Source organism: Triticum aestivum, chromosome 3D (genome assembly GCF_018294505.1).
Source record: "Triticum aestivum cultivar Chinese Spring chromosome 3D, IWGSC CS RefSeq v2.1, whole genome shotgun sequence".
Lineage (NCBI taxonomy): Eukaryota > Viridiplantae > Streptophyta > Magnoliopsida > Poales > Poaceae > Triticum > Triticum aestivum.
The window spans coordinates 541,091,060-541,108,018 of NC_057802.1; the positions used below are offsets into that span (position 1 = coordinate 541,091,060).

General features: G+C 44.7%; 1 protein-coding gene across 2 annotated transcripts in view; it reads left to right on the plus strand.

Moving 5' to 3' along the window:
- LOC123080327 (uncharacterized) overlaps positions 1–14,603 on the plus strand; it is a 32,883-nt gene extending 18,280 nt beyond the window's left edge. The window contains exons 4-17 of one of the 2 annotated variants that reach the window (XM_044503237.1): positions 12–101; positions 175–270; positions 334–393; positions 483–545; positions 631–717; positions 2,302–2,400; positions 2,503–2,577; positions 2,685–2,765; positions 3,138–3,218; positions 3,297–3,386; positions 3,462–3,521; positions 3,615–3,656; positions 3,732–3,797; positions 13,750–14,603. In XM_044503237.1, coding sequence (XP_044359172.1) covers positions 12–101; positions 175–270; positions 334–393; positions 483–545; positions 631–717; positions 2,302–2,400; positions 2,503–2,577; positions 2,685–2,765; positions 3,138–3,218; positions 3,297–3,386; positions 3,462–3,521; positions 3,615–3,656; positions 3,732–3,797; positions 13,750–13,773 — 1,014 coding nt within the window. In that variant the 3' untranslated portion in view covers positions 13,774–14,603. Of the gene's footprint in view, positions 1–11; positions 102–174; positions 271–333; positions 394–482; positions 546–630; positions 718–2,301; positions 2,401–2,502; positions 2,578–2,684; positions 2,766–3,137; positions 3,219–3,296; positions 3,387–3,461; positions 3,522–3,614; positions 3,657–3,731; positions 4,887–13,749 lie in introns of those variants that run through there. The other variant, XM_044503236.1, reaches the window with a different exon arrangement.
- The last annotated feature ends 2,356 nt before the right edge of the window (positions 14,604–16,959 follow it).

Consider the following 16,959-nt stretch of genomic DNA (forward strand, 5'->3'; position numbering starts at 1 on the left):
TTGTTTTTAAGAGAAAGGAGAGTGATGTATGCTATTGGCGACGTACTGATGAGATCTACGAGTTTTTGGTCCAACTTATCAATCTGAAACCTTACATTAAGGTATTTGGCCCGGTCTTACATTTCTCATTTCTGTAACAGGGACATCCCTAACTTGATCTTAGATCATTTACAGCAAACTGATTGTCTGGATGATGTTTTTGATCGTCTTGAGGAAAGCTGTCATCCACAATCTGACCTTTGGCAAGGTTATGCACTAAGGGCAGTTGATGTAAGTATTAATTTACTCTGTAAGTCATTTGACGGAAGGTTGGACTGACTATCTCTCTTGTAGCTTTTCCTTGATTCGTTGTTGATTTTCTGGGAGCCTCAGTTTCATCCCTTGATACGTGAGGTTATTATGATGTCTTGAAGTTGTTTCATATATTTCCTAGATTATTTTTTGTCGCCTATGTTGCAAGCTAAAAAACTGACATTTTCTAGCGCCACAAGGAGGTACTGCTAACAAGTGCCCGTGACTTAGCTGAAGCGTGTGCAATAATTCAGGTTTGTGCATTAATTTTCTTTTTCTTTTTTTTGGGGGGGAGGGGGGGCGTGGACAGAACTTTATTAACCTAGTTCCTTCTCACAGCCACTGGAACCTGACCCTGGTGATTTCTTGGCGCATTTGCGGCCATATGCATCAGTATACTTCGGGAGTAAGAAGAAACAGTCTGGGGTACGCCATTACTATTTTTAATTGTATTTCCCCATTCCCAAAGTTGTATCCATGCATATTTTAAATCCAAACTGTGTTATGTGTGGAAGCGGCTCCCCTGACGCACGGCGCCTGCCATTGGGGCACTGCCATGTGGGCCTGTTTCCCAGTGGGCCCACCTGCCAGTGGCCGAACGGCACGCTGCCGAACGGCAGATGATCCTCGTCCGTTATGTGTGCACTGATATTCTAATAGATTTAGCATTATTGCTGATGAGATGGTCCGATGGTACAATAAATGTGTTATGGATTACTAGAACTGTGTAACACAATTATTTACTCCCTCCGTGCTTGAAAAGAAGGCTTACAAATTTTGTTTGAAGTAAAACAGTGCCAAGTTTGACCAAGTTTATACAAAAACTACAATACCAAATTAGTATAACTGAAAACACAATAAAATATACTTTCATACTATACCTATCTAGTATTGTTGTTGTTGATAGTTTTTCCTGTAAACTTAGTCAAACTTTGCACCTTTTGACTTTAGACAAAACTTGTATGCGTTCTTTTCAAGCATGGAGGGAGTACCTATTAAGCTAGTAGTAACTGAGGGGCTGTTACAATGCAAGTACAGGGCTATACACGTAGCTATTGTATAACTTTTGGTGTGCACAAATATAAGAGCGTTTAGATCTATTTCTTTACGGAGGGAGTACAAAGGAGAGGCTGACAGGCCTGCTCCCAGAAGCCAGAACACACGCAAAAAACAGTTGCGCCACACACAGAAGAACAGAGACCACTACCACACGCTACCCCAAGGTGGACTAAGTGTCCAGGGTAAGCGACCACTGGAGCAATTTGTGGAGTGCTGCAGCTCCAGCAAAGCACCACAAACGACTTTCACTAGCCACCACTTGTAAAACCATAGGAATACAAGGGTTTGCTCCCTCAGCACACAAGCATTCAGGTGCTTCCATAATTCCCAGGCAACCAGAATGATGAGGGACTTAAGACCTTTTCTCATCTCTTTAGGAGAGCCCTCTAGATAACACTTGACCACCACCTGGAGAAAGAAGTTGCACCAGGTTGGGGGACAGTAGCTGATATACCAACTTTTGGAGAACCAGCATCCAGAATTGCCATGAGAACACACAAGAAACCAGGATGTGCTGAATTTCTTCTTCTTCCTGACCACACAAAGGTCAAGCAGCAGAGTGCGGCAGCCCATGCTTATACATAACCAATCAGCTGTCCAGCAGCGTTTCTTGACAGCCAACCAGATGAAAAATCAAATCAGCAGAGCACAAGATTTCCAAATCCTTTTCCAGGGCGCAAACTCAATGGATCCCAGAGAGCAACCATCACAGGCTGACTTACTGGTATAGGAGCCTGATTGAGTTAGGCGCCATTTGTGCTGATTCGGCACATCATGGTTTAAATATACAACTAAATGGAAACCTATAATTTCAAAAAAAATGGTAATCTCTATTCACTTATTCAGCCTTATATTCTGTACCTATCTATATTGTTGTTGCTTTAGCTCTTTTAACTTGGTCACCTTCTAGTCTGTATTAACTTGGGGGGGGGGGGGGGTCCTTTTTTCCAGTATTATACAGCTAAAGAACAAGAACGTCTGCATGAAGAGTTCGATCATTATTTGGCTACATGCAAATGGGATGATGCTATTGACTTCTCTTCTTTCATGGTAGAACATCATTTTCTGTTGTTGGAAACGTTCCACTATATGGCTCCACACATCTATCTATTAATTTCTTTATGCATTGTTTGTATGCTGACTTTTTTCCAGGAAAGTGCTCATAGAGACGATGAGAACGGTCAGTTTGCAAAACTGGACATCAGTCTTGCCAAAATGTCCTTTGAGGTACTTGTTACTTCGAAGAATTCCTTGGTCGATTTTACATTCTTCTACTTACGTTTTTGATGATTATGTTACAAATTATTCTCCTACACATTTGTACTCTTTTATAGCGAATGGCCAATATTTTTAAGCGGGAACAAGAAATGGACTCTTACACTCAGAGCTTGACAGCTCTCCTTCTCAATGATGAGGTATGCAAACCTGTTTTGAATCTTTAACTTAACTTTTCAGAGAGGTTAGGTGTAGTTTTTCCTCCCTGGTGATGTTTGTCCTTTTTCATGGAGGGCTCTACTCAATAATAATTTAATGCAATTCTTCTAGGAAAAGAAAAGAACTTCAGACTTTCCGCATCATGCTGAATTTCCTGTTTGTTTCGTTTCCCAAGACAAGATGTCCGTAATAATTTTGAATTTTTTTACAGTATAATTTTTTCCAATAGTTTTGAATATCTTGATTATCCAATAGTTTGGTTTAGTACAAAATCCCCAATTGAACAATGGATTAATGTTGATCTGTTGCGATTATGCTCAGTTGAACCATGTATTTACATTGAAAACTTCCAGGTGAAAGGTCAACTTGCAAGTTTGATGAACCTGCTGGATGAAGAAGGCTTTTTCAGCATCGATGATGATTCTATTGATTGGGTACTTTTCTTATTAATAACTATTATATTATAGTAGTTCCATATTTGGTAGAGTGACCATGTTTTTTTCCTTTTGAAGGATAAGGAATCGTTTACGAAATTAGTGGAGGAATTTAATGCTTTGACTGGCCATTGCTTTGATGGATGTTATGCAATCCAAGCAATAATGGTATACTTCTTTTGATATCTATATTGTCTCATATTACATGGTTGATTAGGCTCCATTCTTTTTCTGGAATGTCAGGATCTTCAAGAATTCTTACCGAGAAAGGATGATGATACATGTCATGACGTTGTTAGAATGGTAGGCCTCCTAAAGGCCAACTTATAACTCATTTCGTTCATGGAAATTTTCCTTCTGTTAAATATACAATTATTCATGGTCAACTTTTGACAGGTTGATTATGTAAACAAGGCATGGAAGGGAAATCTTGAGCATGTATGTTGAAGTACATATCTTGCTATAACTTTGGGACTTGTGTTATTGTGTTCATTATTTTGTTTGGTTCTTTAGTTTTACAGGGACACAAGTTATTATGAACATGAATACTATGATATGCTTAGACAACCTCCTAAAAAGGTGAGTGTTTTCTCTAATCCTCGAGAGTGTACCTGGAAATTTTGCTTGTATGAAAATATGAAGTGTACCATTTAAGTTGCCACATAATGAATCTGATCCCGCGTGGCAGCCACTTCTATGTTTGGCTCTTTCATCCGTTGGTCTCTCTGCCCCACTCCTCCCCATATCCAGCACATCCTCATTATTGTCGGCTTGCCTCCATGAGTGCCCTGACTCTGCTTCATGCCTCACCACCTTGATATTTTCTAAACATTTGTTTGTCAAACATAAGTACGGGTCAAACAGCCTAGGCTTTGTCCAGTTTTCAGAGTTGGGGGTTGCCATCTGAGCGATATAGGAGTTTATGATGAAAATTGACTTGAATAAATAGATGAGGACCAAAATTCTACTATTTTTTGTTCAAAACATTATAGTTACTACCATTATAAGTTGAATTTGGACAGATCTCTAAATGCAAAACCAATAGTGTGATACTTAAATTCTTTGACGAGTCATTTTGTCTATAGAAGGTTTTGTTTTTGTACACTCAAGTTGAACATGCAGAAAAAATGATGCCATATGAAGAGTATGTCTTTGAAATGTTAATGGGTGAATTGACTGTTCTAGCGTAACATTCCAGTCCTATAATTGATGGAATGTGTCATTCTTACATGACACACGTTCCAATGTGGAATCTGAACAATCTTATGAGCCTGGTGCTACTTTGTAGGAGCATTTTACTTGCCTTATGTGCACTTCTTTTGTGTGTGAGATGGATTACTATTTGCATTTAACTGTTTTATCTTTTGGCTTATGTGCACTTAAGAAGATGGATTACTATTTGCATTTAACTGTTTTATGTTTGCAATAACTTGAACATTTTGTAGTAAAAAAGTATCTTGATAATCATCTCGACCTGAAAATAACATGAATATAGGCTTTCATAATGTTTATGCTTGTGTACAATATTCCTCGGTCTTGTTAGCCTATGTTGATGAGGAACACTAGATGAGAAGAAAGAAAACACATGCCAGATCTGTTTGGCTACTTCTAGATGCTTCCACTCTAGTGTAGTATTTCTTTCCTTTTCTTTTCTATCCTACCTACTGTTTTCTAGAGTCTTCTAATTGTGAGTAGCTATGAGTAGAATGGTGAAACTTACATAATGTTTTCTAGAGTATTCCAGCTATAAGTAGAAGTATGTGAAAGCTTCCCAAAGCCCTATAAATAGAGGTCCTCACCTCTACTTTGGAGGAGACTATGTACCCCTACCTATAATAGAACTTGTTGTTCTTATCTAAGATCTTGGAGTAGATCTTGTGCCCTAGGAGTTCTGGATTGAACTCTTGCTGCCCTATCAACCTACATTCGCCTCTAGAGCGATATCTAGCGCAGCACGTTGAAGCTGTTCCTTCAACACTTGTGCTGTACACATTGTAGCAGCAAGGTGGAGTTGCTCCTCCACAAACTTTGTGCTGCTTCAGGTGGTATCAGAGCCTCGTTGACCCATACTAGTTCTTGCTGTCCTCTTCGAGAGTAAGTTGCAGCAAGCAATGGAGCAATTGGAGAAGAGGATGGATGCTGCTGAACAACAAATCAAAGAGCTGCGTGAAGATCTTAATAGGAGATTTGGCCAGCTGGTTGAGATGATAAGAAAGGGTGTCCCCCTGCTACCAATGAAGGAGATTCATCTAGAGAAGAGGAAGATGTTCATCAAGGAAGGAGAGGTAATCTTGGAGCAAGACCGCCACGACAACATGTTGTTCAACGTGCTTCAAGAAGGCCAATTTATGTTGAGGCTTCTGAAGGTGAAGAATATGATGATGCCCTTGAAGAGCCAAATCTCTACGCATATCGGAGAGCACCCAACCCTACATATGCAAGAGATACATACAAGGTGAAAGCTGAGATCCCAAGTTTTAATGGAAATGTTGACATTGAAGGGTGCCTGGATTGGTTATATGAAGTGGAGACTTTCTTTGAGGTCATGGAGGTTCCGGAAGATCGTAGAGTTCCTTTGGTTGCATACAAACTGAAAGGAGGAGCCGGTGCACGGTGGCATCGCGTTCAAGAGGAGCGCAGGCTGAGAGGAGAACCTCGTGTTAGAACTTGGCGACAAATGAAAGGCCTCTTGAAAGGGAGATTTTTGCCCGCTGATTATGACCAGATCCTATTTATCCAATTTCAAAATTGTGCTCAAGAAAATAGGACTGTTTCAGATTACACGGAGGAGTTTCTAAGGCTACAAGTGAGGTGCAACCTTGCTGAAACTGAAGAGCAACAAGTTGCAAGGTACATCAATGGTCTCAATGATGCTATTCAAGATCGATTGATGATGCAACAAATCTGGTCCGTTGATCAAGCACAAGCTCTAGCCTTAAAGGCCGAGAGGTTTGTGAGGATGAGAAAGACAACTAAGGCTCCATATCCTCATACCGAAGGCTCATCTAGGAGCCAACCTAATAGAGTGGAAGAAAAGACCACTCCACCAAAGACAAAACAGCCCATCCCGAAGCAAACTAGAGGCAAGGGTAAGGCAAATGAAGGCCCAAAGTGCTATAAATGTGGTAAAGAGGGACACATATCTAGCGGCTGCCCACTAAGGAAATTTGTTAACACGACTATCCATGATGGTGAAAGTGATGAGGAAGAATACGAATCTGAAGATGTAGACGGACAAGAGGTTTGTCAAGAAGAAGGTGAAGAGGTGGTATGTGTGATCCAGCGTGTCCTATGTTCCACACCACAACTCGATGACACACAACGGAAGAAAATATTTGAGAGCAAATGCACGGTGAATGGCAAGGTATGCAAACTAGTGATTGATAGGTGCAGCTGCGAGAATGTTATCTCCCAGAAGTTGGTGGACCATTTAAAGCTTGAAACCCATGATCATCCAAATCCCTACACTATTGGATGGATCAAGAAAGGAGTGAATATGAGGATCACCAAACAATGCAACCTGCCACTTTCTTTGGGTAAGCATTATCGCTCAAATGTGTTGTGTGATGTAGTTGACATGGATGCCAGCCATGTTCTTCTTGGGAGGCCTTGGCAATTTGATGTGGATACTACACACAAGGGCAAGGAAAATTCTTACTCTTTCATTTGGAACAAGAGAAGGATCATTATCTTACCAAACAAACCCGAAGGTAATACCTCTAAGGAGGAGGGGAAAACTATGTTAACTATCTCCCATACCTCTCATGAGTTTATAGAAGACTTGAAGGAGGCAGATTTGTGTGCTGCACTTGTTGTAAAGGGAGAAGAGCACCTGACTGTTGAAATTCCAGCAAAGGTACGTGGTTTATTGGCAGAATTTCAGAACATACTTGGGGAGCCACATGGCTTGCCACCGATGAGAGGAATTCAACATAGAATTGACTTAATTCCGGGAGCAAGTCTTCCTAATCTTCCACACTGAAAGAACATGCGGTGCCCCCATGTTTGGTTTTGGTAATTGATGACAATCTCTATGGACTAATGGTTGCCTTGAGTTATATTTGAAGGATTTGTCCATAGGCATTTCTTGAAGTTCATGTGATGGTTTCAAGGAGTTTATGTGGTGACCAAGGTGTTATTAAGGAATTATCCAAAGACATCATCCAAATGAAGAGAGTTGAAAAGATTCATGGTTGATCAAGACTAAGTCAAGAGTGAATCAACTTGATCAACTCACAAAGCGTAGAAGATGTACCGAGAGGGATCAAGCGATCCCAGGGTGTGGTGAGCATTGTCAATTACGCTTTGTGTACTAACCCATGATCTTCGCGAGAGTTCTTTGTGGGGTTAGGTTGCGGTGTGCAAGTTCAAGTGAAGCATCATGAAGAGATCAAATGCTTGAAGCTTGCCGTCCATTGTGGGGACAATGGACTTGTGAAGATGTTGCGGTGTGCAAGTCCAAGTGAAGCATCATGAAGAGATCAAATGCTTGAAGCTTGCCGTCCATTGTGGTGACAATGGACTTGTGAAGATGTGCGGAAGAGTGGCTCACCCATAGTGGAGCATGGGGGAGCAATCAACTAGTCTTCATCGAGCCAACGCAACCAAGAAAAGTGGTCCAACTTGAGGGAGTCAAGATCATCATCATCTAGCTCAAGTGGACCATGTGCAAGGCAAAGGTTTGCTCTTGATAGGTTTTCTATTTTACCGGTCTCATGATGGTAGGTGGGAGACCGGGTTATAGGATCGATTGCCGTACTATCAAGGGGGGCTCTCGATGAGTAGCTTGATCGTATCGTTCATAGAGAGCTCAAACCATTGCATCCTTGCATCATCTTTGTTGGTTCTTGTTTGGTTCTTCTCTATGTGAGTTTTGGAGCTTATGGTCATCTTGATGACAAGCTCGAGTTCATCGAAAACGGAGTTCACTCGCATCTTCTATGATGTTTTCGATGTTGGAGGTTATGCCGGTTCTTCTCGGTTGGAGGTTTCACTCCTCTATTTGTTGGCATACCTCCCCTGCCTCTTCTTACTATAACCAGTCGCTGTTTTGATGCTACTCGTCTTTCTCAATCCAACAAGCTTGAGTTTGCTCAATTCGGAGCTCATATGCAGAAGTTATGGCAGTTTTGATTTCCTAGCGGTAGTACCGCGGGCCGGAGCGGTAGTACCGCTTGGGAGCTACAAGCGGTAGTACCGCTGGTGGCCCCAGCCTTAGTACCGCTACGGTCTCGTGCTAGTACCGCCTCGATTCGAGGGGTCTTTTTTGTGTCGGGTTTTACGGTACTAGCCGCGGCAGTGGGGGCCGTAGTACCGCTCGTTTGCGGTAGTACCGCCCTGCCACCGCGGTAGTACCGCTCTGGGCCCAGCGGCAGTACCGCGAGGGGGAGCGGTAGTACCGCTTATAGGGCCAAGCGGTAGTACCGCTGGCCGAGCGGTAGTACCGCTCTCTGCGGGGCTGAAGTGGGGGTAACGGCTGGATTTCTTCCCCCACTATATAAGGGGGTCTTCTTCCCCAATGAACCTCATCCTTTGAGCTCGTGTTCTTCCCCCATTGTTGACCTTCTTCGAGCTTGCTAACTCTCAATCCCTCCATGGATTCTTGCTAGTTTTTGAGGGAAAAGAGAGAGGAGATCTAGATCCACATTTCCACCAATCACTTTCTCCTCTTTGTGAGGGGAACCCCTTGGATCTAGATCTTGGAGTTCTTGGTGTTCTCCTTCTTGTTCTTCCTCTCATTTTCCTCCCTAGCATTAGTTGCTTCGGTGGGATTTGAGAGAGAAGGACTTGGGCACTCCGTGTGCCCTTGCCATTGCATTTGGTGCATCGGTTTGAGTTCTCCACGGTGATACGTGGAAGTTACAAGTTGAGAAGCTTATTACTCTTGGGTGCTTGGTGCCCTTGAGCTTGTTCCTCTTGGGTGCTTGGGCGCCCTAGACGGTTGCTGGTGTTCGGAGCTCAATCATTGTGGTGTAAAGCTCCGGGCAAGCGTCGGGGTCTCCAATTAGGTTGTGGAGATCGCCCCGAGCAATTGACGGGTACCGGTGACCGCCCCCAAGGGTTGCCAAAGTGTACGGGTTCGGTGACCGCCCCCAAGGGTTGCCATTTGTACGGGTTCGGTGACCTCCCTCAAGGGTCCCTTAGTGGAATCACGGCATCTTGCATTGTGCGAGGGCGTGAGGAGATTATGGTGGCCCTAGTGGCTTCTTGGGGAGCATTGTGCCTCCACACCGCTCCAAACGGAGATTAGCATCCGCAAGGGTGTGAACTTCGGGATACATCGTCGTCTCCACGTGCCTCGGTTATCTCTTAACCGAACCCTTTACTTATGCACTTTACTTTGTGATAGCCATATTGTTTCTTGTCATATATCTTGCTATCACTTAGTTGTTTATCTTGCTTAGCATAAGTTGTTGGTGCACATAGGTGAGCCTAGTTGTTGTAGGTTTTGTGCTTGTCAAATTAACCGCTAGGTTTATTCCGCAGTTGTTCAAGCCTAAACCGTAATTATTTTAAAGCGCCTATTCACCCCCCCCCCTCTCTAGGCGACATCCATGATCTTTCACACACTATTGAATGAGCCCAAAGGAGCATGGTATATTGAAGGAGAAAGTGGAGGAATTGTTGCAAAAGGGGCACATTCGAGAAAGTATTAGCCCATGTGCTGTACGAGCCCTACTCGCGCCAAAGAAAGATGGATCTTGGCGCATATGTACGGACAGTAGAGCCGTTAACAAGATCACCGTAAGGTATAGATTCCCTATTCCCCGTCTGAATGATATGTTGGATCAACTTAGTGGAGCAAGAGTGTTCACAAAGCTAGATTTAAGAAGTGGATATCATCAAATCCGTATAAGACCCGGGGATGAATGGAAGACCGCCTTCAAGACAAAGGAAGGGTTGTTTGAATGGCTAGTCATGCCATTTGGACTCTCAAATGCACCAAGTACCTTTATGCACTTAATGAATCAAGTCCTTAGACCCTTCTTATCCCACTTTGTTGTGGTCTATTTCGATGACATCTTGATCTATAGCAAGGATGAGGATGAACACTTTGATCACATTCGGAAGGTGCTAGAAGTACTAAGGGAAAATGAGCTCTACGTCAACTTGAAGAAATGTGTTTTCCTGCAAACACAACTTCTTTTCCTAGGATTCGTCATAACATGTGACGGCATTCGTGTTGATGATTCTAAGGTTGAAGCAATCCGAGAATGGCCAACTCCTAAGACCATTTCTGAGGTAAGAAGCTTTCATGGCCTTGCAACTTTCTATAGGCGATTTGTTAAGAATTTCAGCACTATCATGGCACCAATTACCGAGTGTTTGAAGAAAGGAAAGTTCCAATGGGCAGAAGCAGCTGAAGCTAGCTTCAATGAGATTAAACAAAAGCTATCACAAGCTCCTGTCTTGGTACTACCTGATTTCAACAAGACTTTTGAGTTGGAGTGTGATGCAAGTGGAGTAGGCATTGGAGCTGTCCTATCTCAAGAAAGGAAGCCCATTGCTTTCTTTAGTGAGAAGTTAAGTGAAGCTAGACAGAAATGGAGTACCTAGCAGCAAGAATTATACGCCGTTTTCAGAGCGTTGAAAACTTGGGAAGTCTATTTGCTGCCTAAAGAGTTCATTGTTTATAGAGACCATCAATCCTTGAAGCATTTTAGAAATCAAAAGCATGTTGACCGCATGCTAGCAAGATGGGCAACATATCTTGAGAGGTTTAACTATCTCATCGTGCATAAATCTGGAATAACTAACAGAGTGGCCGATGCTTTGAGTCGTCGTGCATGCCTCTTGACTTCTTTTGAAGCTGAACTTCCGGGCATGGGTCAAATAAAGGAGTTGTATGAGGGTGACGAAGACTTTGGCCATGTTTGGGTAAAGCACGCAAGGGGCCAACCATTAGGTGATGACTATTTGATGCAAGATGGATATCTCTTCAAAAATGATCGTTTGTGCATTCCAAGAAGTTCTCTACGTGACAAGCTGGTTAGAGAGCTCCATTCAAGTGATCTTAGTGGCCATGTTGGACGGGACAAGACTATCGCTAACCTGGAAGCTCGCTACTTTTGGCCACAACTAAAGAGAGATGCTGGAAAGTTCGTTCAACGGTGCCCCGTATGTCAGACCTGCAAAGGCCAAGTCCAGAACACAGGGTTATACATGCCTTTGCCTGTTCCTGTTGCTCCATGGGAGGACATTTCTATGGACTTCGTCTTGGGCTTGCCAAGAACAAGACGAGGAAGTGATGCTGTATTTGTGGTCGTGGATAGATTCTCTAAGATGGCTCATTTCATCCCATGCCGCAAGACAACGGATGCTCATCATGTGGCAAACCTATTCTTTCGAGAAGTTGTCAGACTTCATGGAGTTCCAAGGTCCATTGTCTCAGACCGTGATAGCAAGTTTCTTGCTGCATTTTGGCTCACCTTGTGGAAGCAATTCAACACTGAATTGAAATTTTCTAGCACTGCTCATCCACAAACAGATGGACCAACGTAAGTGGTGAACAAGTTTTTGGGTAATCTGATCCGTTGCATTTGTGGAGAAAGAAAGGGGCAATGGGATTTGGCTTTATCTCTTGGAGAGTTCTCCTACAATAACTCCAAGCATAGGTCCACAGGAAGGAGCCCTTTTTCCATCGTCTACACTAAAGTTCCAACACATGTGGTGGGCCTGGTGAAGCTGCCATCAAGGGGAAACTCAAAATCAGCATTGTCCTTTGCTGATAATTACACCGAGTTGTTTGAAGAGATTCGCAGCACTTTGGAAACACAAAATCAGAAATATAAACAACTTGCTGATTGCAAAAAGAGGCCAAAATCATTCCAAGTCGGTGATAAGGTGATGGTCTACCTCCGAAAAGAGAGGCTTCCTTTAGGTGTTAAAGGAAAACTTAGGCAGCGAAGGTATGGACCCTTCTCTATCATGAGGAAGATAAATGATAATGCTTATGTGATAGATCTTCCAAGTGACATGGGTATCTCCAACACTTTCAATGTTGCGGACTTGACTCTCTACCATCCAGAAGAAGCGCTCTATGAAGATAACTCGAGGGCGAGTTCCAAACAACCAGGGGAGAATGATGAGGAACACTAGATGAGAAGAAAGAAAACACATGCCAGATCTGTTTGGCTACTTCTAGATGCTTCCACTCTAGTGTAGTATTTCTTTCCTTTTCTTTTCTATCCTACCTACTGTTTTCTAGAGTCTTCTAGTTGTGAGTAGCTATGAATAGAATGGTGAAACTTACATAATGTTTTCTAGAGTATTCCAGCTATAAGTAGAAGTATGTGAAATCTTCCCAAAGCCCTATAAATAGAGGTCCTCGCCTCTACTTTGGAGGAGACTATGTACCCCTACCTATAATAGAACTTGTTGTTCTTATCTAAGATCTTGGAGTAGATCTTGTGCCCTAGGAGTTTTGGATTGAACTCTTGCTGCCCTATCAACCTACATTCGCCTCTAGAGCGATATCTAGCGCAGCACGTTGAAGTTGTTCCTTCAACACTTGTGCTGTACACATTGTAGCAGCAAGGTGGAGTTGCTCCTCCACAAACTTTGTGCTGCTTCATATGTTCAGATTTCTACATGTTCTTCTGAAAAGTGATAGCAGTATGGGTTTGCTATCTATCAGTTGGCTATTTTACATGAAAATCAGTTTAATTCTGTATACTTAAGTTGCACCGAGAATCATGCTTCCTTAGATGGTGGCAAGAGGCATGAGGAGGCAGGGACATGGGGCCTGTTGCGCCCTCGAACAACCTGGTGATGGTGGAGGCAGAGATGCAGAGTTTCTGTAGTGGCCTGTACAATTGTAGGGTTATTGTATGGATGTGGATAGAGTCATGTTGTGGTTGGAGAAATTGAACTGAGTTAGGTTTCTACTGGGTTGGGCAGCACAAGGTAGTTTGTCTTGTGGTTGATGGGGTGGTGACTGGTGACGATGCCGTAGACATGGCAATGGTGGAGGCAGATATGCTGGTTAGGTTTGCAACTGCAATGGCTGAGGAGAGCGGCTGTATTGGCTGTTATAGGAACAATGGTGGCAGCTATTTTTGAGAAGGGTGTTCAATCTATTTTTTGTGGGTTGGCAGTGCGAGGCACTTGTCAGTGCTGGCGCCGCAAAAAACATCGAATTGTTGGAGGGAGATGAGATGACCGGTGAGCAGGAGAGGATGTCGGGGTGAGGACAAGGCGTGGTGGATTTGGGTAGGAGAAAAAAAAAGAACTCACTTGTTTCAAAATGCTAGGCGCTCATACATTTTGAGATCCAACTTTGACAAAGGATAAGGACAACAATATGTTGGTCAAAGTTGAATCCCGTAGGCGTCTTGTATGTTAAAGCGAATGGGACATGGATGAAAAGGGTGCAGATCTGCAAGATTTCAAAATAGTGGCCAGGAGATTGGGGCATTATTTAAGCGGTGAAATTTTCTTGTGTCAAAATCTGATGTTGCTAAGAGTTGAAAAAATTACAGTTCTCCATCTGTTCGTTTATTTATTATCTATGCTGTACCTTTTTGTACAGGTGTTTAAATTGGGCGATTTGTAGAGGAAATGGAAACGGGAAATGATGAGGTCCGCTTAATCGGATCGCAGCGATTGCAGATATCAGGCTCTGAGGAAATCAGATCGAGCAAACAAGCTCAGGGAGGAAGATTGTCACACTTGCATCACTAGACGACGATGCAGTGGACTGGTAGTGGGTGGACCCACTGCCAGGTCAGCAAGGGATCCCGCGACTGCAGCGAGGCGTCCTATTTAGGCCCTGTTCGGATCTCAGGAATGTAAAACATACGAATGTGAGAAAATGTAGGAATAGCAAAGGAACTTAGCTGCAAAACAAAGGATCCGAAAACCTACAGGAAGATGTAGGGATGGTGCATTCGTTTGGTTAATTACAAGAGAAACAAAGTAATGCGTACTGGTGCAGGCTTGGGCTCGTCTGGAGATTGACAAGCTGCGCCGTGCATGGCTATGGCGTGGAGACGAGGCATGTCATGGCGGTCACTGCAAGGTGGCCTGGCGCAGGATTTGCAGACCTAAACAGCTCGGAGGTCTTGGCATTCTCGACCTGTGGATGTTTGGCGCCGCATTGCGGCTACGGTGGCTCTGGCTCGAGAGGACAGCCCCCGAACAACCATGGGTTAGACTCCCAACGCCATGCTCCATGACAGACCGCTTGATGTTCACAACTGCGACTCGCTGCCGTCTTGGCAGTGGGAAGAGGGCCTGTTTTTGGCTGGATGCATGGTTGGATGGGCAAGCTCCTTGTCTCATCGGCCCCGACATCTTCAACGTCGTTTCCAACAAGCGCCGGGCGGTGGCGTCCGCCCTGGCCGACAGCAGATGGGTTCGGGACCTGCAAGGCCGCATCACGATTGACACCCTTCCCTCCTTCTTCGCACTTTGGGTCAAGGTCGCGGCTTTAGCGCCTCTAACCACTGATGTGGTCGACTCCTTCGAATGCCACTTCTCTGCAAATGGATGCTACTCCGCGGCTTCGGCGTACAGGCTGCAGTTCGTTGGCTCCATGTCATATGGTTCGATGACGACGATTTGGAGAGCTTGGGCGCCGGCCAAGCACAAGTTTTCTGCCTGGCTACTTGCCCAAAATAGGATCATGACAGCTGACAGGCTAACGGCAAGGCAATGGCCCAATTCTTATTTCTGCCCAATATGCTGGCGGAACCTTGAGACGGCGGAGCACCTCATGAGGTTAGGCGAGTGATAGGCGCCGGTTCGGCCGGTCGTACGGCGTACGTATGATTTGTTCTATATTAGCCGCACTATGCCTTCTTCCTAACTGCTTCGCTAGCTAAAAAAAACCTTGGCGCATGTTCATCCCGAGCAGCCCGGCCCCTGATCCCCCCCAGCCGTCAGCCAGCTCGCCAGCCGTCCACGTCGCCGCCGGCCGCCGCCCTCGACCGCCCCCCGTTGCATGGACGTTCTACTGGCCGCCGGCTCCTCTCTAGCATCACCATCGCTTGTTCCCAGCATGGCCCGCCCCGATCGCAGCATCCCCCGTCATCGTGGCTCTCGCCAGTTCCGCCGCATGCTGCTCCTGCCGGCGAAGGAGTGCCGCCATTGCATCAATGGTGAGGTGCCAGTTCCAGCCTTTTGTCGCCGGGTTGAAGCTTTTTAAAAATAGGGTTGAAGTTTTTCATGTCAATGATTGCAACTTTTTTGTTGTGTACTCGCGGGTTGAAGCTTCCCGTGAAGCCAGTTGAAGTTTTTTATAAAACTGGTTGAAGCTTTTCAATTCAGCGCTTGAAGCTTTCCAAAATGATGGTTGTAGATTTTTTTTATATCAGTGGTCGGTTGAAACTTCTCTACTCCACCGTTTGAAGCTTTTTCAAATATGGTTTGAGCTTTCACATGAACTATTGAAGCTTATTTTCGGTTGTACGGGGTCCGTCGAAGCTTTTTCAAACTATAGTTGAAGCTTTCATATGAACGATTGCAGCTTTTTTCAGTGCATGGTGTCTTGTTGAAGCTTTATATACCGATGGTTGAATCTTTTGAATCGAACGGTTGTAGCTCTTTTGGTCATCGGTTGCAGCATCGGTGGAGGAGAAAATGATTTCAATTTCGCCTGGAAGAAGAAGAAGATGGTTGCAGCAGTGGAGGGGAGGAGGTCGCGTCACCGTAGTTGTAGCATCCATGACAGCTTCCAACTCCGGCTCGCCGGGGCGGAAGGAACCTGCAGCCAGGGGCAGCGGAGGAAGTGGGCATGGCGCTGACGTTCGAGGTATGGACCTGCGCGGGATTGGGGCTAGCCGGCGGCAAGATCTGAAGGAGGAAGAGGAGGAGCATGGCCACCCCCGTGCGTGGACGCGGCTGAGAAAGAACTTGGGAGGAAGAATGTAGCGAGGAAGAATGGGGATCGGGGAAGAAGATAAGGCAGGGGCAGTGGGTCACGCAAGGCGTACGATGTCCTTGATCGAGTCGCTCGCGCGGGACCGGCCGGCCGGCGCACCGTATAGAAACGTACCTTATGTCATTGGACTGGCAATCTCTGGGCATTGGCGGCTACCCATCTCAACCTACCTGCTCTATCACTGGCGGCCTGGAGGACGGATGCCACCCTTCAAGATTGGCTCACTGATCTTTCCGCCGGCCCGACTACGGCAAAGAAGGTGCGCTCCTTGATGTTGCTGTTGATCTGGGAGATATAGCGAGAGCGAAACGACTGCATCTTCAGGAATGCTGAGCTGTCACCTGCTTCGATCCTCCGCCGCGTTGATGAAGAGAGGACTACCTGGGCGTTGGCTGGCTGCCGGCATTTGATGATGCGAGAGTAGTGGTCTCTAGCTTTTCTTTCTCCGCTTCCTTTCTTTCTTTCTCTTTCCTTTGGAGGCTTTTTTTGGCGTTTCTTTCGCCGCCCCTCTTAAGAAAATGCGCAGCTCTCCTGCGCCCTTTTAAAAAAAAACATGCGTACTGGTGCACATGATGCAAATCGTGCTTCAAAAATATTTTATTTGGCGACAGCTGATGCAAACTCGATTGGACAAACATCATTGTATTATCAAAAAATCACTTTTGCTCATCGGTGTAGATGCACCCATTGTCTAAATACACATTTTTAAAAGTTAAAAAAATCAAGAAAACATCCCGCGTGTACATCCGGACATAATATGTTCGTGCACAAAGTTTTGATGAAAAGGGAAACTTTTTGCAGCTTGTGTAAACAAGACAATTCTTGGTGTTTGGTTATAACTATTCAGGAGACTTTTTT